General features: G+C 44.6%; 1 protein-coding gene across 2 annotated transcripts in view; it reads left to right on the top strand.

Moving 5' to 3' along the window:
• Nucleotides 1–18,264, top strand: part of smn1 (survival of motor neuron 1, telomeric) — a 46,972-nt gene extending 28,708 nt beyond the window's left edge. For both annotated transcript variants that reach the window (XM_072516156.1, XM_072516155.1), the window contains 4 exons: nucleotides 6,675–6,746; nucleotides 7,554–7,667; nucleotides 12,180–12,245; nucleotides 18,104–18,264. In XM_072516156.1, coding sequence (XP_072372257.1) covers nucleotides 6,675–6,746; nucleotides 7,554–7,667; nucleotides 12,180–12,233 — 240 coding nt within the window. In that variant the 3' untranslated portion in view covers nucleotides 12,234–12,245; nucleotides 18,104–18,264. The remainder of the gene's footprint in view (nucleotides 1–6,674; nucleotides 6,747–7,553; nucleotides 7,668–12,179; nucleotides 12,246–18,103) is intronic.
• The last annotated feature ends 4,136 nt before the right edge of the window (nucleotides 18,265–22,400 follow it).

Genomic DNA, 22,400 nt, shown 5'->3' with positions numbered 1-22,400 from the left:
TGTTTGCAAATCACTAAATCTGTGTCCTTTTGTCCTTGTTCCTTTTGCTAGCGGGAACAGTTTCTCACTATCTACTCTGTCTAGCCCCCTCATGATTTTGAGCATCTCTATCAAATCTCTTCTGTGCTTTGTTTACTCTAAGGAGAACAGTGCCACCTCTCCAATCTAGCCTCATAACTGAAGTTTTTCATCCCTGGAACCATTCTTGTAAATCTCCTTTGCGCTCTCTCTAATATATATATATATATATCAGGAAAGGCCAGGGTCTCAATACAGACTCCTGAGGAACACCACAAGGGGACAACATTTGCAAATCTCCAGTCCTCTAGCTGTTGCCCTGCTCTAACTGCCCCCATTGAGGGAATTTACCTTGACTGTGGCCAGACCATTTCGGTTTGAATGTATCCCATTGTTCAGTTACTATTTTTCCTGCCGACCTTTCATTCCAGTCTAACTGGCCCAGTTCTGTTGTTGTCCCATTTAAGTTGGCTCTCCCCCAGTTGATTATATGTACTCTGGATTGACCTTCATCCTTTTCTATCATCATCCTAAACTTTTTTTAATGATACTCTATAAGGTCTTTGAAAATTTTTATAACTAACAAAAACAATGACATCAACATGATAAAATAACCCCCCCCCCCCAGCCGAATCTTCACACACCTCAACCATACATCAACAATCCGCCCGCCCGTGTGGCCCCGTGGACATTGCCTTAGCAAAACCCTGCCAAAACCCTCAAAGCTTCGGGCGTGCCCAAAACATGTGGACATGATTTGCTGGGCTTCCCGCACACCTATCCTCTTCCCCCGAAAAACCTGCTCATCCTCGCCACTGTCATGTGTGCCCGGTGGACTACCTTAAATTGTATCAGGCTAAGCCTGGTGCACAATGAGGAGGTATTAACCCTGCTTAGGGCATCCGCCCATAGACCCGCCTCTATCTCTCCTCCTAGCTCGTCCTCCCACTTGCCCTTAAGCTCCTGCACCGGAGTTTCCTCTGCCTCCGAAAGCTCCTGGTCATCATCCTAAACCTTACGATACAATGATCACTGTCTCCTAAATGTCCCTCCATTGACATTATATCTACTTGGCCCACTTCATTTTCAAGAACCAGACCCATTGTTTCTGTTGGACTGGGCACATACTGCTGAAGAAAAATTTCCTGACCACAATCTAGAAGCTCTTGCCCTGCTCCGACCTTCACATTACCACTGTCCCAGTTTACGTTTGGGTAATTAAAGACCCCATTCTAACTATTCTATAAATGTTTGCATCTCTCTAATTTCCCTGCAGATTTCTACATCCTTCTCGCTAGTTGGTGGTCTACGGATTACACCAAGCAATGTAGTTACGCCTTTTTGTTCCTTAGCCCTAGCTAAATTGATTCTTTCCTTGAACCCTCTGGGACATCCTTTTTCTCCAGCACTGCAATGTTTTCCTTAATCAATACTGCCACCCCTCCCCATCCCTTTCCTATCTTTTCTCAATACCTTGTATCCAGGTATATGTACAACCAATCTTGCCCTTCCTTGAGCCAGGTTTCCGTTATCACCATGACATATTTTCACGCACCAATTTAGCCTGTAACTCCCTAATCTTATTTATTATACTTTGTGCATTCACATACATACACAGTAATCCTGATTTAGACATCATTATTTTCTCAATTACTCTGACTTCACGTATTAGTTCTTTATACTAGCGCTTTCTGATGGACCCCCCCCAAAGTATTTTGTGTATTCTGGTATTCCCCTCGAATATTTCTTCTTGGATTTCCACACGATTTCTGAGCGAGGCGCAAGGAGACTCCTGCACTGCTGCCTAATTCATAGAATCCATAGAATTCCTAATGTGCAAAAGGAGATCATTCAGCCCATCAAGTCTGCAGTGACTCTCCAAAAGTGCACTCCACTTAGGCCCACTCCCCTGAACTATCCCTGCAACCCTGTGCATTGATCGTGGCAAATCCACTTAACCTGTACCTCTTTGGACTGTGGGAGGAAACTGTAACAATTGGTGGAAACCCACACAAATACCAGGAGAACATGCATGGTCACTTGAGGCTGGAACTAGACCCAGGTCTCTGGTGCTGTGAGGCAGAGGTGCTAACCACTGTGCCACCCCTTGGACTGCGTGGTGGTCAGCCATTCCCTCCGTCTCCAGGCCCTCAACTTAGCGGTTTCCTGTGATGTCACCGTTGGTTTCGTTTGCCTTCTTAATTATTTGCTGTACTTGTAGGCTAACGTTTTAATACCCAGGTTCCCCTGTACTGCAGCATTCTGCAATCTATCTCCGTTTAAATAATACTCTGCTTTACTATTCTTCCAGCCAAAGTGGACAACCTCACAATCTTTCCAAGATTGTACTCCATCTGCCAAATTTTTGTCCACTCACTTAATATACCCATATCCCTTTGCAGATTCTTTGAATCTTCCTCACAACTTGCTGACTTTGATTTTGATTTTACTAGTGCTCCTTGCTACCACAGTGAAATGCTGCCTTGATGTCAAGGGCAGTCGATCTCGTGTCTCGTATGGAGTTCAGCTGTTCTGTCATGTTTAGACCAAGGTTGTAATGCGTTCAGGAATCGAGCGCCTGATAGAGCCCACGAGTATTACAAAGAACAAGAACAAAGAAATGTACAGCACAGGAACAGGCCCTTCGGCCCTCCAAGCCCGTGCCGACCATGCTGCCCGACTAAACTACAATCTTCTACACTTCCTGGGTCCATATCCCTCTATTCCCATCCTATTCATGTATTTGTCAAGATGCCCCTTAAATGTCACTATCGTCCCTGCTTCCACCACCTCCTCCGGTAGCGAGTTCCAGGCACCCACTACTCTCTGCGTAAAAAACTTGCCTCGTACATCTACTCTAAACCTTGCCCCTCTCACCTTATACCTATGCCCCCGAGTAATTGACCCCTCTACCCCGGGGAAAAGCCTCTGACTATCCACACTGTCTATGCCCCTCATAATTTTGTAGACCTCTATCAGGTCGCCCCTCAACCTCCTTCGTTCCAGTGAGAACAAACCGACTTTATTCAACCGCTCCTCATAGCTAATGCCCTCCATACCAGGCAACATTCTTGTAAATCTCTTCTGCACCCCCTCTAAAGCCTCCACATCCTTCTGGTAGTGTGGCGACCAGAATTGAACATTATACTCCCAAGTGTGGGCAGCACGGTAGCACAAGTGGATAGCACTGTGGCTTCACAGCGCCAGGGTCCCAGGTTCGATTCCCCGCTGGGTCACTGTCTGTGCGGAGTCTGCACGTTCTCCCCGTGTCTGCGTGGGTTTCCTCCGGGTGCTCCGGTTTCCTCCCACAGTCCAAAGACGTGCAGGTTAGGTGGATTGGCCATGCTAAAAATTGCCCGTAGTGTCCATAAGGGTTGGGAGGGGTTATTGGGTTGCGGGGATAGGGTGGAAGTGAGGGATTAATGTGGGTCGGTGCAGACTCGATGGGCCGAATGGCCTCCTTCTGCACTGTATGTTCTATGTCTATGTCTATGTGTGGCCTAACTAAGGTTCTATACAGCTGCAACATGACTTGCCAATTCTTATACTCAATGCCCCGGCCAATGAAGGCAGGCATGCCGTATGCCTTCTTGACTACCTTCTCCACCTGTGTTGCCCCTTTCAATGACCTGTGGACCTGTACTCCTAGATCTCTTTGACTTTCAATACTCTTGAGGGTTCTACCATTCACTGTATATTCCCTACCTGCATTAGACCTTCCAAAATGCATTACCTCACATTTGTCCGGATTAAACTCCATCTGCCATCTCTCTGCCCAAGTCTCCCAACAATCTAAATCCTGCTGTATCCTCTGACAGTCCTCATCGCTATCCGCAATTCCACCAACCTTTGTGTCGTCTGCAAACTTACTAATCAGACCAGTTACATTTTCCTCCAAATCATTTATATATACTACAAACAGCAAAGGTCCCAGTACTGATCCCTGTGGAACACCACTGGTCACAGCCCTCCAATTAGAAAAGCATCCTTCCATTGCTACTCTCTGCCTTCTATGACCTAGCCAGTTCTGTATCCACCTTGCCAGCTCACCCCTGATCCCGTGTGACTTCACCTTTTGTACCAGTCTGCCATGAGGGACCTTGTCAAAGGCCTTACTGAAGTCCATATAGACAACATCCATTGCCCTACCTGCATCAATCATCTTGGTGACCTCCTCGAAAAACTATCAAGTTAGTGAGACACGACCTCCCCTTCACAAAACCATGCTGCCTCTCACTAATACGTCCATTTGCTTCCAAATGGTAGTAGATCCTGTCTCGAAGAATTCTCTCCAGTAATTTCCCTACCACTGAAGTAAGGCTCACCGGCCTGTAGTTCCCTGGATTATCCTTGCTACCCTTCTTAAACAGAGGAACAACATTGGCTATTCTCCAGTCCTCCGGGAAATCACCTGAAGACAGTGAGGATCCAAAGATTTCTGTCAAGGCCTCAGCAATTTCCTCTCCAGCCTCCTTCAGCCTCTGGGGTAGATCCCATCAGGCCCTGGGGACTTATCTACCTTAATATTTTTTAAGACACCCAACACCTCGTCTTTTTGGATCTCAATGTGACCCAGGCTATCTACACACCCTTCTCCAGACTCAACATCTACCAATTTCTTCTCTTTGGTGAATACTGATGCAAAGTATTCATTTAGTACCTCGCCCATTTCCTCTGGCTCCACACATAGATTCCCTTGCCTATCCTTCAGTGGGCCAACCCTTTGCCTGGCTACCCTCTTGCTTTTTATGTACGTGTAAAAAGCCTTGGGATTTTCCTTAACCCTATTTGCCAATGACTTTTCGTGACCCCCTTCTCGCCCTCCTGACTCCTTGCTTAAGTTCCTTCCTACTTTCCTGATATTCCACACCGGCTTCGTCTGTTCCCAGCCTTTTAGCCCTGACAAATGCCTCCTTTTTCTTTTTGATGAGGCCTACAATATCTCTTGTTATCCAAGGTTCCTGAAAATTGCGGTATTTATCCTTCTTCCTCACAGGAACATGCCGGTCCTGAATTCCTTTCAACTGTCACTTGAAAGCCTCCCACATGTCAGATGTTGATTTGCCCTCAAACATCCGCCCCCAATCTATGTTTTTCAGTTCCCGCCTAATATTGTTATAATTAGCCTTCCCCCAATTTAGCACATTCACCCTAGGACCACTCTTATCCTTGTCCACCAGCACTTTAAAACTTACTGAATTGTGGTCACTGTTCCCGAAATGCTCCCCTACTGAAACTTCTACCACCTGGCTGGGCTCATTCCCCAATACCAGGTCCAGTACTGCCCCTTCCCTAGTTGGACTGTCTAATATTGTTTTAAGAAGCCCTCCTGGATGCTCCTTACAAACTCCGCCCCGTCTAAGCCCCTTCATCACCATTTCCAGGACAATCAGCAATGGACAATAAATGGGTGGCCTTGTCAGAAGCACCCATACATTAAAAATGACATGTAGGCTGTCATTTTGTGCAGTAAATATTTCACAGCATTCTTTAATTGTTAGAAATTTGGGGATCAGACTACTGTAATAGATCTGTAATAGAGCTGGTTGAGCAAGTGAGATGAACAACCATTCTATTCAGATATTGTTACATTTTAGAAATTCTTGACTGACAACATTTAAGTAATTGTTCGGTGGAAAAGGCAAATTGTTCTTGGAAATGTGAGAACTATTTATGTACTGTAGAAGTTAAACTGGGAGAACTGGAACCAAATATTATTTTGCAGAAAGATCTAGCCCCAATAGCATTAAAAGAAATCAGACTACACCGGACAAGAATTGAGAATCATCATTGTGATATAATCTATTTAGAAAGAGTAACAAAATAAAAGCAGCAACTTTGGTAAAAGAGGAATAGGTTCAGTAAAGGGGGTTGATATACACAGGTAAGTGACACCGGCAGTTTGAGTTTTTTAAATAAAGAGCTTGTGAGAGGGGTATATCACAGAACTCTGAGGTGGTGATGTAGTGGTAATGTCACTGGATTAGTAATCCAGAGGCCCAGGCCAGGGGTCATGTTTCAATGGTAGCTGGTGGAATTTAAATTCAGTCAATAAATCTAGAATTGAAAGTTAACCACAGTAAAGATATTTGAAACCATTGTCAATTGTTGTCGAAAAGACCCACCTGGTTCACTAATGGTCTATAGGGAAGGAAATCTGCCGTCATTGCCTGGCCTGGCGTACATGCGACTCCAGGCCCACTGTAACATGGTTAACTCTTACTGCCCTCTGAAATGGCATGGTAAGCCACTCAGTTCCAGGGCATTGGGGGTGGGCTGGCCTTGTCAACAACATCTACATTCCATGAAAGAAGTTTTAAAAAAAAAAAAAACTCCAAATTGTCAGAAGCAAATGAGGGGAAATACAATGTCAAATAGATAGGAATAACAAAACGTATTGCTCTGAAGAGATTCTAATTAATCTATTTACCAATTGGGACCAAGTGTATAGAGAAAGATATTGCAATTCTTGATTGTGTACAGCACTGCTTCCTCCAGCTAATGGATGATGGAGATGTGTATGGGAACAAGGTGGATAAATGCGATTAGGAGTATTTGCTTGTTTTGAAGTTGACTGGCTGGGCTGGATGACCTGCTTCTGTTGTATCTCCCTTGTATTTCTGTATATAATGTAAATAATTTTTGTGGTCCTACAGCCTGGTGCAAAGCTTCATGGTCCACTGCCCATCCTACCTGGTTGGTTGCCAACAGTTTCCGCAGGACCACCAGTGAGTGAATCTCTTGCTTGTTATGCGGCACCAAAAACGTATGGATAGACCTCTTGGGCTGGCTACTGTGTATAACTAATTGCAATCTAGTAGAGGAGATGAAAAATACTTAATTTGTACATATGGTATCTTTATGCCTAAGTGTTGCTGATTTTTTTTGAACAATGGTGTGTTGTTGCTTTGTATTTAAATAACATGAAATTTGGTGTGACTTGTTCTGTGCCTCCTTGCATCCTATTGAAAATTATACAGTGGGTCTATACACCTGTTATGTACATAATGCTTTATTTGTATTTAAAAAATTCAACTTTCGTTGTACATGTAACTGAAAATTGTGTCAACTTTGGTCTCTAAATTGTGTGGTTTTTACTATTTCCATAATTCTACATTCTTATGGATTTACAAACCACAACTTGTGAATGCATTAGTGCACATTTCTTTCTATAGTGCCCAATCTTGGGTATGTTACTCAGGATTTTAGGGCATAGTTGTAGGGTGGGGGAGGGTATCTGTCCTTTTTAATTAAATTGAAGTGCATGGATAGGAGTACTGGAGAAATGAGCTACTGTGAAAGAAATGTTGATCTGACCAACACTACAGAATATAACCTCCTTTTAGTTTTTGTCATCGAATATGGATTCTGTTTTTTAAAAAACTTATAAATCCATATATTTGAAAGGAGCTGCGTTAGTTGTTTTGACATTTTGTTTTTTAACCCTGAAATACAAAGACAGTAAATCCTTTTTTGTGGTTGAAGATTTTAAGTCTATCTTTAATGAATTGAACTTTACATCTTCCCAAATGTAGTTAATTCCCCCTCCACCTCCAATGGGTCCGGATTCAACTGATGAAGATGATGAAGCTTTAGGAAGCATGCTAATAGCATGGTACATGAGTGGCTATCACACTGGTTATTATTTGGTACGTACTTGTAATTTTAAAGTAAAACTTTTTAAAAAAACTGTTCTAATCTTCAATTATATGAGCTATGTATAAGGGCCATGATCTGTTCCATGATTTCATTATAACTTGAGCATATGCGCAATTCTTTGCCTGTCTTGATTTTCTTTTCTACAGTCTTGTGGCTTTTATGTTTTTGGTGTCACCTAGTTGAGATTTTCAGAAAATGTCACCCCAGTCGCTCATCAAATTTGTAAAGCAAGTAGTAGAAATATACAGATGAGTAAAATCACATTCAATTCGCTACTGTGTATTTCCAGTGAGAAATAGCAAGACTTTCACTGTATCTGTTAACGGCGGGTAAACATTATTCATGATTATTGCTTCATACCTGTATCCAGTTTTCCCTGTAACATTTCTGGATGTTAGATGTGAATAGAATTGAATTTGATTGCATTTTATTCCCTGCCCTTACCCCTATCTTTGCCAAATAGTGCCCTAATACAAAAGCAAAATTCTGCAGATGCTGGAAATGTGAATTATAAACCGAGAAGGCTGGAAATACTCAGCAGGTCTGGCAGCATCTGTGGAGAGTGAAACAGTTTTTTTTTTAAATTTAGAGAACCCAATTCTTTTTTCCAATTAAGGGGCAATTTAGCCTGGCCAATCCACCTACCCTGCACCTCTTTGGGATGTGGGGGTGAAACCCATGCAAACACTGGGAGAATGTGCAAACTCCACACGGGACAGTGACCCAGGGCCGGGATCGAACCTGGGACCTCTGCGCCGTGAGGCAGCAGTGCTAACCACTGCACCACCGTGCTGCCCAGTGAGTGAAACAGAGTTGATGTTTCAGGTTGATGATCTATCATCGGAATTTTCATCTAATTAATAGCCCCTGTCTAGGTATACCTGTGAATAATGGTCCTGTGGGTGTAGTGCCTGAGGGACTGTAGTCACTCTGTATAGAGGGCCCAATTAATAATTGGGAGCATTTTTGGCTCTGCTACTAAAAAGTAACCTAGTATTTTAAATGAACAATTTTTCTAAAAGAAGTTCCCGGAATAGTGATTGCAATTAAGATCTGAATGCTTTAATAATTATATTGGACAAATCAAGATAATTCAAGCATTGTCACTTAAGATGCTACTCTAATGTAATGGGTTTCCCCTCTGGCTAGAAAACACACTTGATATGCAGCAGTTATCATGCACAGTATTAGACCTTAACAATAAATAAAAGCAAAATACTGCTGATGCAGTAGATTCCACAACTTTTATTTAAATTTTTTTTAAAAATCATGTTGCCTTGTGCCTTGTAAAATTATGAAGGGAACAGATAGGATAGACGCGGCAGGTTGTTTCCACTAGCGGTGAAAGCAGAATTAGGGGGCATAGCCTCAAAATAAGGCGAAATAGATTTAGGACTGAGCTTAGGAGGAACTACTTCACCCAAAGGGTTGTGAATCTATGGAATTCCCTGCCCAGTGAAGCAGTTGAGGCTCCTTCATTAAATGTTTTCAAGATAAAGATAGTTAGTTCTTTGAAGAATAAAGGTTTATGATGTTCGGGCCGGAAAGTGGAGCTGAGTCCACAAAAGATCAGCAATGATCTCACTGAATGGCGGAGCAGGCTCGAAGAGCCAGATGGCCTACTCCTGGTCCTAGTTCTTATGTTCTTATGTCTGCAGTAAATTGGCTTCAGTCGATTCCACCATTTTGTTGCAGCATCTGTTGCATCATACCCTTTTATCATCAATACAACTGCCAAAATTGTAGGCTGAGTGTTTGGACAGGAATATGAGAATCTCAAGCTTTGATCTTTAAATATCATTTTATGCCTTATATTGACTGTGAGTATCGTGCCTCAATGTCAGCCTTTGCACAGGTGCTTTCGACTCTTGAGTAAAGTTCATTGTGTTCTGAAATTGTGCTTGCATTAAAGCCTAGTGCCAAGAAACAATATGGAATCAGTGGCTAACATTACTGACTTTGCCAAGAACTGAAAATGATGCATTTCTTTTCGCAATGTTTAACTGGAGGATTCTGGGCAAGCTTTCTGACAATAAAAAGTAGAAGAGTTAAGTGAGGTAGTGGTGGGAGATGTTGTCAGTGTACTTGTGAAAGCTTCTGATGTTGCTTTGTGCAGCATGGAATTTATATTTATCGTTTTCAAGTACAATATCCAATTTTAGGTGCAACTGCACGTAGTAATGAACTGGTAATAACATCTTTGCAAATCAAGGCAGTGATGTAAAGATTATTTAATGTAAAAATTGATGTGAATCACTTTTAAGATTTTGTTAATTTCATTCAAAATGTGATAAATAGCTCTCCTACATGGTATCTTTTATGACTTTGAAAAAGGTCAACTTCCTACTTGACCAGTCTACAGCCATTGATATTGTTGAGCACACCGTCCTCCTTCACCACCACTACACTGTCATTCCGCTACAGCAGGTTGCCACATATAAGCCGACCCCCACCATATAACACAACCCCATTTTTCTGGCCCCAAAAATCATGTTTCTGCATATACTTAGCATATAAGTCAACTCCCCCTTTCAGTTATGACATATTATACTCGCGTGAATAGTCAGCCTCAATTCTGTAAAGAAAAGTGCCACATCTGATCCAGAGTGGGATCCATGGGATAATGTCATAGTCACAATTACTTTAAATTAATTTTTAATAATAAATTTAGACCACCCAGTTCTTTTTTTCTAATTAAGGGGCAAGTTAGCATGCCTAATTCACCTACCCTACACCCGGGGCCGGGATCGAACCCGGGTCCTTAGTGCTGTGAGGCAGCAGTGCTAACCACTGCGCCACCGTGTTGCCTTTACTTTAAATTCATTTGATTAACTCATTTTGTCAGGTGCCAGAGACTATTAATTTGATGAATACTTCCATTGTGGTTCGTTATTTTTGTGCAATTAATTTATTCATCCCAATCACGATTTAATTTGAATTGCCAGTATTATGCTTTTGTTTTGAATGATAACCACCCACACAAGTGATTCACATTTTATATTCAGCCTATAAGTTGATAACTGTTTTTGGAAGGATTTTTGGAGAATTCCAAGGCCGACTTGTATGGTGACATCTACAATAGATGGGACTGCTCATCTGGTTCCATTCTTAATTATCTTGTTGTAGCCAGAGTTTTCCTAGTGATGGTCTCTCTTCCTACTTCTGCACTTAACTCTGGTGAACCTTGCCCTGCCACCACATCATCCTAAAGCACAACATTAGTTTGCACATGCAAGCTGACAGGACCTAGTTCTACTTCCCCACCACTCTCTCGACTCTTCCACCTTTGCTAAATTATCAGACTGCATGTTTGAAACCCAGTACTGGATGAGCAGAAATTTCCTCCAGTTTAATGTTGATAAGTCTAAAATAATTGTTTTCAGTCCCCACTCTATTCTGGTCCTTAGATTCCGACTCCATCCCTCTGTTTGCAGTTTGGGTGTTATATTTAACCTTGAGCTTCAGACTGCTTGTTTGTGCCATCACAAAGATTGCCCATTTCTGTCTCCATAATTTCACCCCTGTCTCAGCTCATTAGCTGCTGAAACCCTCATTCATGCCTTCCTCGCCTGTAGACTTGACCATTCCAATGCACTCCTGGCTGGTCTCTCACATTCTATCCTCTAAACTTGAGATCGTCCAAAATTCTGCCACCTGTGCCTTAACTTGCACTGGGTGTTCCTGTGTATGCTGATCCACATTGGCACCTTGTCAAGCAAGGTCTTGATTTTAAAATTCTTATTTTTGTTTGCAAATCCCTTCATGCCCTTGTTCCTCCCTGTCTCTGTGATCTTGTCCAGCCCCACAACCCTTTGATATATCTGGGCTCATCTAATTTTGGCCCCTTGAGCATGGATTTTTAATTACTCTAACTTTGGGCCACTTACTTTGGGCAGCACGGTAGCATAGTGGTTAGCACAGTTGCTTCACAGCTCCAGGGTCCTAGGTTCGATTCACGGCTTGGGTCACTGTCTGTGTGGAGTCTGCACGTTCTCCCCCTATCTGCGTGGGTTTTCTCCGGGTGCTCCAGTTTCCTCCCACAGTACAAAGATGTGCAGGTTAGGTGGATTGGCCATTCTAAATTTCCCTTAGTGTCCAAAAAGGTTAGGTAGGGTTATGGGGATAAAGTGGATAGGGTGGAGTTGTGGGGCTTAAGTGGGGTGCTCTTCCCAAGGTCCGGTGCAGACTCAATGGGCTGAATGGCCTCCTTCTGCACTGTAAATTCTATGATTCTACCATTGCTGATTCAGTTGCCTCGAACTTGAGCTTGGAATTTTCTCCCTACACTTCTCCACCTCTTGTCTTTTAAGACCATCCTTAAAACCTGCTTCTTTGACCAAACCTTTGATTATCTCACCTAATATCCTCTTGTGTCATATTTTGTTTTGTAATGCTCCTGTGAACCACCTTGGGATATTTTATTCTGTTAAAGGAGCTATATAAGAATGTTGTTGAATATGAAGACCAGCCTGATACAGATGCTCATTTGTTTTTCCTTGTAGGGTCTCAAACAAGGGCGAATGGAAGCAGGCATGGGGAAGAATCCTCATTCTTAGTTTGCTAGAATGGTAAGTTTATATATCTTGGTCATTTTCCTAAAGATACTGAGCCTTGCTAGGATACAGCTAAGATGCCATCAACCATCTGATATGTCATTTTACATAGAACATAGAACAATACAGCGCAGTACAGGCCCTTCGGCCCACGATGTTGCACCGAAACAAAAGCCATCTAACCTACACTATGCCATTATCATCCATATGTTTATCCAATAAACTTTTAAATGCCCTCAATGTTGGCGAGTTCACTACTGTAGCAGGTAGGGCATTCCACGGCCTCACTACTCTTTGCGTAAAGAACCTACCTCTGACCTCTGTCCTATATCTATTACCCCTCAGTTTAAAGTTATGTCCCCTCGTGCCAGCCATATCCATCCGCGGGAGAAGGCTCTCACTGTCCACCCTATCCAACCCCCTGATCATTTTGTATGCCTCTATTAAGTCTCCTCTTAACCTTCTTCTCTCCAACGAAAACAACCTCAAGTCCATCAGCCTTTCCTCATAAGATTTTCCCTCCATACCAGGCAACATCCTGGTAAATCTCCTCTGCACCCGCTCCAAAGCCTCCACGTCCTTCCTATAATGCGGTGACCAGAACTGTACGCAATACTCCAAATGCGGCCGTACCAGAGTTCTGTACAGCTGCAACATGACCTCCCGACTCCGGAACTCAATCCCTCTACCAATAAAGGCCAACACTCCATAGGCCTTCTTCACAACCCTATCAACCTGGGTGGCAACTTTCAGGGATCTATGTACATGGACACCTAGATCCCTCTGCTCATCCACACTTTCAAGAACTTTACCATTAGCCAAATATTCCGCATTCCTGTTATTCCTTCCAAAGTGAATCACCTCACACTTCTCTACATTAAACTCCATTTGCCACCTCTCAGCCCAGCTCTGCAGCTTATCTATATCCCTCTGTAACCTGCTACATCCTTCCACACTATCGACAACACCACCGACTTTAGTATCGTCTGCAAATTTACTCACCCACCCTTCTGCGCCTTCCTCTAGGTCATTGATAAAAATGACAAACAGCAACGGCCCCAGAACAGATCCTTGTGGTACTCCACTTGTGACTGTACTCCATTCTGAACATTTCCCATCAACCACCACCCTCTGTCTTCTTTCAGCTAGCCAATTTCTGATCCACATCTCTAAATCACCCTCAATCCCCAGCCTCCGTATTTTTTGCAATAGCCTACCGTGGGGAACCTTATCAAACGCTTTGCTGAAATCCATATACACCACATCAACTGCTCTACCCTCGTCTACCTGTTCAGTCACCTTCTCAAAGAACTCAATAAGGTTTGTGAGGCATGACCTACCCTTCACAAAGCCATGCTGACTATCCCTGATCATATTATTCCTATCTAGATGATTATAAATCTTGTCTCTTATAATCCCCTCCAAGACTTTACCCACTACAGACGTGAGGCTCACCGGTCTATAGTTGCCGGGGTTGTCTCTGCTCCCCTTTTTGAACAAAGGGACCACATTTGCTGTCCTCCAGTCCTCTGGCACTATTCCTGTAGCCAATGATGACATAAAAATCAAAGCCAAAGGTCCAGCAATCTCTTCCCTGGCCTCCCAGAGAATCCTAGGATAAATCCCATCAGGTCCCGGGGACTTATCTATTTTCAGCCTGTCCAGAATTGCCAACACCTCTTCCCTATGTACCTCAATGCCATCTATTCTATTAGCCTGGGGCTCAGCATTCTCCTCCACAACATTATCTTTTTCCTGAGTGAATACTGACGAAAAATATTCATTTAGTATCTCGCCTATCTCTTCAGACTCCACACACAATTTCCCATCCCTGTCCTTGACTGGTCCTACTCTTTCCCTAGTCATTCGCTTATTCCTGACATACCTATAGAAAGCTTTTGGGTTTTCCTTGATCCTTCCTGCCAAATACTTCTCATGTCCCCTCCTTGCTCGTCTTAGCTCTCTCTTTAGATCCTTCCTCGCTACCTTGTAACTATCCATCGCCCCAACCGAAACTTCACACCTCATCTTCACATAGGCCTCCTTCTTCCTCTTAACAAGAGATTCCACTTCCTTGGTAAACCACGGTTCCCTCGCTCGACGCCTTCCTCCCTGTCTGACCGGTACATACTTATCAAGAACACGCAGTAGCTGATCCTTGAACAAGCCCCACTTATCCAGTGTGCCCAACACTTGCAGCCTACTTCTCCACCTTATCCCCCCCCAAGTCACGTCTAATGGCATCATAATTGCCCTTCCCCCAGCTATTACTCTTGCCCTGCGGTGTATACTTATCCCTTTCCATCATTAACGTAAACGTCACCGAATTGTGGTCACTGTCCCCAAAGTGCTCTCCTACCTCCAAATCCAACACCTGGCCTGGTTCATTACCCAAAACCAAATCCAACGTGGCCTCGCCTCTTGTTGGCCTGTCAACATATTGTTTCAGGAAACCCTCCTGCACACACTGTACAAAAAACGACCCATCTATTGTACTCGAACTATATCTTTTCCAGTCAATATTTGGAAAGTTAAAGTCTCCCATAATAACTACCCTGTTACTTTCGCTCATATCCAGAATCATCTTCGCCATCCTTTCCTCTACATCCCTAGAACTATTAGGAGGCCTATAAAAAAACTCCCAACAGGGTGATCTCTCCTTTCCTGTTTCTAACTTCAGCCCATACTATCTCGGAAGAAGAGTCCCCATCTAGCATCCTCTCCGCCACCGTAATACTGCTCTTGACTAGCAGCGCCACACCTCCCCCTCTTTTGCCTCCTTCTCTGAGCTTACTAAAACACCTAAACCCCGGAACCTGCAACATCCATTCCTGTCCCTGCTCTATCCATGTCTCCGAAATGGCCACAACATCGAAGTCCCAGGTACCAACCCATGCTGCCAGTTCCCCTACCTTGTTTCGTATACTCCTGGCATTGAAGTAGACACACTTCAAACCACCTACCTGAACACTGGCCCCCTCCTGCGACGTCAAATCTGTGCTCCTGACCTCTCTACTCTCATTCTCCCTTACCCTAAAACTACAATCCAGGTTCCCATGCCCCTGCTGCATTAGTTTAAACCCCCCCAAAGAGCACTAACAAATCTCCCCCCCAGGATATTTGTGCCCCTCAGGTTCAGATGTAGACCATCCTGTCTGTAGAGGTCCCACCTTCCCCAGAAAGAGCCCCAGTTATCCAGAAATCTGAATCCCTCCCGCCTGCACCATCCCTGTAGCCACGTGTTTAAATGCTCTCTCTCCCTATTCCTCATCTCACTATCACGTGGCACGGGCAACAACCCAGCGATAACAACTCTGTTTGTTCTAGTTCTGAGCTTCCATCCTAGCTCCCTGAAAGCCTGCCTGACATCCTTGTCCCCTTTCCTACCTATGTCGTTAGTGCCAATGTGGACCACGACTTGGGGCTGCTCCCCCTCCCCCCTAAGGACCCGGAAAACACGATCCGAGACATCACGTACCCTTGCACCTGGGAGGCAACATACCAAACGTGAGTCTCTCGCGCTCCCACAAAATCTCCTATCTGTGCCCCTGACTATAGAGTCCCCAATTACTAATGCTCTGCTCCTCTCCCCCCTTCCCTTCTGAGCAACAGGGACAGACTCCGTGCCAGAGGCCCGTACCCCATGGCTTACCCCTGGTAAGTCCCCCCCCCCCCCACAAGTATCCAAAGCGGTATACTTGTTTCTCAGGGGAACGACCGCAGGGGATTCCTGCACTGACTGCTTTTTCCCAGTCCCTCTTACAGTTACCCACCTATCTCCAATCTTTGGTGTAACTAATTCCCTGAAGCTGCTATCTATGACCCCTTCTGCCTCCCGAATAATCCGAAGTTCTTCCAACTCCAGCTCCAGTTCCCTAACTCGGTCTTGGAGGAGCTGGAGATGGCAGCACTTCCTGCAGGTAAAATCAGCAGGGACACTAACTGCATCCCTCACCTCAAACATCCTGCAGGAGGAACATTGCACTCCCTTCCCTGCCATTCCTCTAACTTTCTACCAAGATCTGGCTAACAACTAAATTAAATTTTTATAAAAAATAATAATAATATAATAAAATATGGGACTTACCTCAGACCAATGGGTTTTATTATTAGGTTAGAGGAGGAGGGCGGGTGGAAGACACTACACGTGTAGTGTCTCGGGTTTCCTCTCCACCAGAATTTATTGGTGAGGGTCTTCCCAGACGTCCGCGGGTCGACTTCCTGTTCCCGCCTAAAAAACTAATTTAAAAAAAAGAAAAATTCTCAGCTCCTGCTGAAATTGACTAACCAGCCAACTCCACTCCCGCCGAAATCGACTGGCCTGCCCCTGCAAAGACAAGTGCTTTTAAAGGTTGACTTACCTCCCAGCAGCCACTTCCGCAATGCTCCCGCTGAAACTGACTCACCAGCTGTTCTCACGCCGAAATCGACTTTGTGTAAGCCTAGATGGTGATAATCTCCCAAGTTATTCATCTATAAGAGGGGATTGGGTCCAAAGCAAGTTCTCCTCTTGACCAATATCCACATGTATTTTCTAGCACAGGCCACTGGATGAGAATCATAGAATTTACAGTGCAGAAGGAAGCCATTCGGCCCATTGAGTCTGCACCGGACCTTGGAAGAGCACCCTATCCAAGCCAACATCATCACTCTATCCCTGTAACCTGGTAATCCCACCCAACCTTTCTTTTGACACTAAGGGCAATTTAGCATGGCCATTTCACCTAACCTGCACATCTTTGGACTGAGAGGAAACCGGAACACCCGGTGGAAACCCACGCAGACACGGGGAGAACGTGCAGACTCCACACAGACCGTGACCCAAGCCAGGAATCTAACCTGGGACCCTGGAGCTGTGAAGCAACTGTGCTAACAACTATGCTACCATGCAGTCCCTAAGTAGCAGGAGCACTTGCTAATTATAACCTCTAACTAATCCAGGCGCAATAACACCAATTGTAGAGTCCCAGTGTGGTATTCAGGCTTTCTTTTGAAGTTAATGCCTTCTTTCTGGATGGCATCAGTGCAGGGTCCAGCACTAAGTCACACTGACCATGATATTGGGGGTTTTGGTGCATGAACAAAGAACTAATGACAACACGAGAATTCTCTCGGGTCTATTTTAGAACTGCTGTACCAAACGTGAAATTGACTTAAAATAGTATTCCATTTTTGTGTTTGTGGCTAACCCATTAGGTAGGTTGGTAAGTAGATATTTTATGGTACTGAGCTGCATAGACTGGGAAGGTCAGGAACTTTAACAACTTGTTCATACTCTGTCCTGGGCCCTCAGAAAATCCACATGGACTTTCCAGTATTTATTTTTTTTGTTTGGAAAGTCTGGTCAGTGCATTGTGACTTTGTTTTTTTTCTTCTGTCCTGTATCTTTTGTTTGGTTTCCTCTTGGAGAATTAAAAAATGTATCTGTGAGCCAGCACTACAGCAATAAATTTTCGATTGGGTTTGAATCATTATTGCTGATTAGCTCTTTTACTGTTGGCCCATTTAATCTGTTTACTGTCATTCCACCTTTTCCACCACAAGTCTAAAGGTTCTGAGCATTGAATACATTTGCTCACAAATTCATGTGTATCAGTTGGTAAATTGGACTATTTTGCTGTACCTGGCACAGCTCCTGCAACTTTCTGAACTATTGTATAACAGAATCTGATTTGGGGTTTCAGAAGATACCTTGTATCCCTCATCTCATTTATCTTTCCATAAACAGTATTATGCTAATATGTTTTACTGTGCGACTTTGAAATTGCACTCTAGGAAATACATTTGATAACTACAAAGTCTATTGCAATATTCCCCATCCTGCATGCTTCTGTGCTTCAATTAGCAAAATTGACACTTTTTTTCTTTTCCAGGTGAATGTTTCTCTCCCAAGGAGAGGATTGCAACATTTTTGCAATGGATTTGAAATGTTCCTGGTATCTGTATGAATAAACCATTAATACATTTTGGGCGATCCTTGGGATTGAATATATGCTTTGTATTGATTAGTGAATTAAAAAAACTCTTTTGTTTCCATGGTTCCTTGTTTGTTGTTTTGGGGAATTGGAATGCTGTTTTGAACAGGAAGGGAAATAGCTTTCCTTGCAATAAATGTTTATTAGTGTCACAAGTAGGCTTACATCAACACTGCAATGAAGTTACTGTGAAATTCCCTAGCTGCCACACTCCGGCCCCTGTTTGGATGCACTGAGCGAGAATTTGGAATGTCCAATTTGCCTAACAAGCTCGTCTTTCGGGACTTGTGGGAGGAAACTGGAGCACCTGGAGGAAACCCACGCAGACATGGGGAGAACGTGCAAACTCCACACAGACAGTGGCCCAAGCCGGGAATCGAACCTGGGTCCTTGCAAAGTAATAGTGCTAACCACTATGCTACCGTGCCGCCCCCCCATTATTAGCACTCCATTTTAACACTCCATGGAATTAGCACTCCGCTTATAACCAAAGTTATTAGAACATCAACATATTATAATGATTAGGGGCGACACAATGGTTCAGTGGTTAGCACTGCTTCCTCAGCGCTAGGGTTCCGGTTTGTTTCCGAGTTCGGGTGACTGTGGAGTTTGCACGTTTTCCCTGCATCTGTGTGGGTCTTCCCCGGGTTCTCTGGTTTCCTCCCACAGTCCAAAGATGTGTGCGTTAGGTGGATTACCCATGATTATTTGCTAGTGTCCAAAGGTTTGGTGGGGTTACGGGAATAGGGTGGGAGATTGGGCCTAGGTAGGGTGCATTTTCCAAGAGTTGGTGCAGACACGATGGGCTGAATGGCCTCCTGCACTGTAGGGATTCTATGATTGGGCTGTGGATATTCTCTAAATCTCAGCTGTAAAAAAAGGAAGGCACAGTCGGCAATAAAAAAAAAAAAAACTGGAAAGACATAGATTTGTTAATGAAATTCTGCGCATGTAACCTTTGTTCTGAGCTAGTTCTACATATCCTAGTTTTAGAACAGTGCCAAGCTTAGGAACAGTCTCTGCCAGTAATGGTGCAAAGAAGAGCAATACACTGCACAGAGGTGTCACTCTACGATTCATCCCATGTCTTTGCCACCCCTTTGGTCGAGATAACCAGCTAATTCCACTCACCATCTCTTTCACCGTAGCCCTACAAATATTTTCCTTTTGAAAGTTATTATTGAATTTGCTTCCACGCTGCCTTTAAAGCAGTACAATCCAGATCATAATATAAGAATAGGAAAAGATCCCACTGAGTTAGCTCCACCATTCAGTAAGCTCACGAGTCACTACAGAAAAAAATTGTTTCCTCCTGTCACACTTGTTTTGCTAATCACCTTAAATCTGTCATCTGGTTACTAACACGTGCACTGGAAACAATCTCTCCTTATTTACCATATCAAAGTCCTTCATAGTTTTGAGCTCCTCCATCAAATTTCCTTATGCCTTTCTCCGTTCCAAGGTGAACAACCCAAGCTTCTCGCGTCTCTTCCACGGAACTGAAGTGACAGTACAAATTAGGAGCAGGAGTAGGCCACTGGGCCCCTCCAACCTGCTCTGCTATTCAATAAGATCATGGCTGATCTGATTTTAATCTCGACTCCACATTCCTGCCTGCCTCCAATAACTTTTCACCTTGCTTATCAAGAATCTACCTAGCTTTGTCTTAAAGATTTTCAAAGACACTGTCTTCACCACTTTTTGAGGAAGAGGATTCCAAATACTTGCAACCCTCTGAGCGAAGTTCCTCATTCCTGATTGCATTCTGTCAAATCTTCATCACCTTGAAGGTACTGGTGTCTCCTAAAGTATACTGCTAGAATTCACCCAAGAGAATGAGGAGGTAGATATGGAACTCAGAGAGAGAATGTGAAATTCTTGAGCAAATTGTCATTGGGAGTGACAACGTATTGGAGGTGTTGGTAGGCTTAAAAGTGGACAAATCACGTCTGGATGAATTGTGTCCCAGGGTGCTGTGGGAAGCGAGGGAGAAGTTTGCATCTGCACTGACTCAAATTTTGCATTCCTCTCTGGCCATGGGGGAGGTGTTTGTCGTGTGTATAAATGAAGAATCTTAAAAAAGATAGGTCGTTGTGTGTCCAGATTAAAATTGTGTTAACCAGTTCTTGCAGCTTTTTAAAAAGTTCTTTTGTTTTCTAATAAATAAATCATTGAGTTTATAAAAAGAAGCCTGCTTAAAGTCTCTTCTATTCTGGGTCTAACAATAGCAAGGATAAATAATTGGCCATTTTGGTCAATGAATTAAACTTACAAACTAATGGTGGGCCCTGTGAAGTAGTGGGGCTATATAAACTGCACACTCCTCCCATCCCGGTCGTAATATAAATTGGTGGTCCGTCCGGGATCTTTGATGCTGAATAATAATTGGTAAAGGATAAAAGGACAGACACAAGGGGTGCAATTCACCCATCGAGAGACTAAGTCCTGGCGCCGGAGTGAAAATGGGAGTGTTTCATTCCGGCGTCGGAGGCCGCTCCCAGCCCCTTATTCTGCCGCCCCCGGGGGGCTAGGAGCGGCGTTGTGTCATTTACGCGTGCCGGGCCTTGGCGCTGCATAAATGACACGACCGGCGCCGCGTAAATCACATCACCCACGCATGCGTGGTTGCCGCCCGCCCCGCAAGAAGATGTTGGGTGGATCTTGCGGGGTGGCGAAGAAAAGGAGGTCCTCCTTCAGAGAGGCCGGCCCGCCGATCGGTGGGCACTGATCGTGGGCAAGACCCCTTTTGAGGCCGCCCCCGGTGCAGGAGCCCCCCCCCCCCCCCCCCCAGCGTTCCCGCCGGCATCGACCAGGTGTGGACGGCGCCGGTGGGAAGCCGTCGTGTTGGGCAGGCCGCTTGGCCCAACCGGGCCGGAGAATCACCGCTCGCCCGTTACAAGCGGCCATTCTCCCGGCGGCCAGCCGTGATTCTCGCCGTGCCGATTTGTGGGGGGTGAATCGCGTGGGGGTGGGGTGGGGGGGTGAATCGCGTGCGGGTGCTGGGGCGGCGTGGCAGGACTCGCGTAGCACCCTGGTTTCTTATACATTAGTAAACCAAAATGGCTTTGGAAGTTGCCAAGACTTTTCTAAAGGTGGAAGATTTATCCCTGACTAGTTTACAAAAAGTAACCAAGGCTAAACAAATAGAATTGGCGGATAAGTTGAAGTTAGAATTAACTGTAGGAGCAAGGAAAGGGGGCATAGTCGAGTAATAGTGCAGAATTTATGATTGGACGGGATATCCGAGAGACCATGTTCTCCAGGGTGTGAGTCAATTGAGTTAGCTGGAAATGAAGCAGCTTGAACATGACAAAGATAAACCTGAACGGAAAGAGAATTGGAAATGAAAAAACTTGAACCTCGTGTCTTGAGAGAGAGGTTTCCTGAAGCCAAAACCCATCCAACTACTTTCCTGAGACCACCCTCCCCTCCTCGCAAGCCACATTCTCCTCCCCTCCTCTCAGGCCCCGCTCTCTTTTCCTATGACGAATGTTAAACTGACTGGCCTGTCGTTTCCTTTAAGGTTACCTTCCTATCTTGGATCGAGTTACATTTGCTGGAATGCTGGATTCTCACACCTCTCTCTCTCTCTCTCTCTCTCTCTCTCATGCACACTCATCTCTCTCAAACACACATCTCTCATGCACACACACATTTCTCTCTCACTCATCTCTCACCTGCACGGTAGCATAGTGGTTAGCACAATTGCTTCACAGCTCTAGGGTCCCAGGTTCGATTCCCGGCTTGGGTCACTGTCTGTGCGGAGTCTGCACGTTCTCCCCGTTTGTGCGTGGGTGCTCCGGTTTCCTCCCACTGTCCAGAGATGTGCAGGTTAGATGGATTGGCCATGCTAAATTGCCCTTAGTGTCCAAAATTGCCCTTAGTGTTGGGTGGGATTACTGGGTTATGGGGATAGGGTGGAGGTATGGGTTTGGATAGGGGCTCTTTCCATGAGCCGGTGCAGACTCGATGAGCTGAATGGCCTCCTGCACTGTAAATTCTATGATCTCACCGCAGCACACACATACCTCTCACACACTTGCACTCGCTCTTTCACGCACTCACCTCTCTCTGAGGACCAAACCCCCTCCCCCCCCACATCAGCTCCTTTCCCGAGGTACAACCCCTCCACTCCTTTCCTGAAGTCCGAACCCCACCACGTTTCTTTCCAGAGGCCCGAACAGCCCACTCCTTT

The sequence above is a fragment of the Scyliorhinus torazame genome, chromosome 9 (genome assembly GCF_047496885.1).
Source record: "Scyliorhinus torazame isolate Kashiwa2021f chromosome 9, sScyTor2.1, whole genome shotgun sequence".
Classification (NCBI taxonomy): Eukaryota; Metazoa; Chordata; class Chondrichthyes; order Carcharhiniformes; family Scyliorhinidae; genus Scyliorhinus; species Scyliorhinus torazame.
Note: the sequence above shows the minus strand (reverse complement) of the source record. Positions and strands in the feature narration are given on the sequence as shown.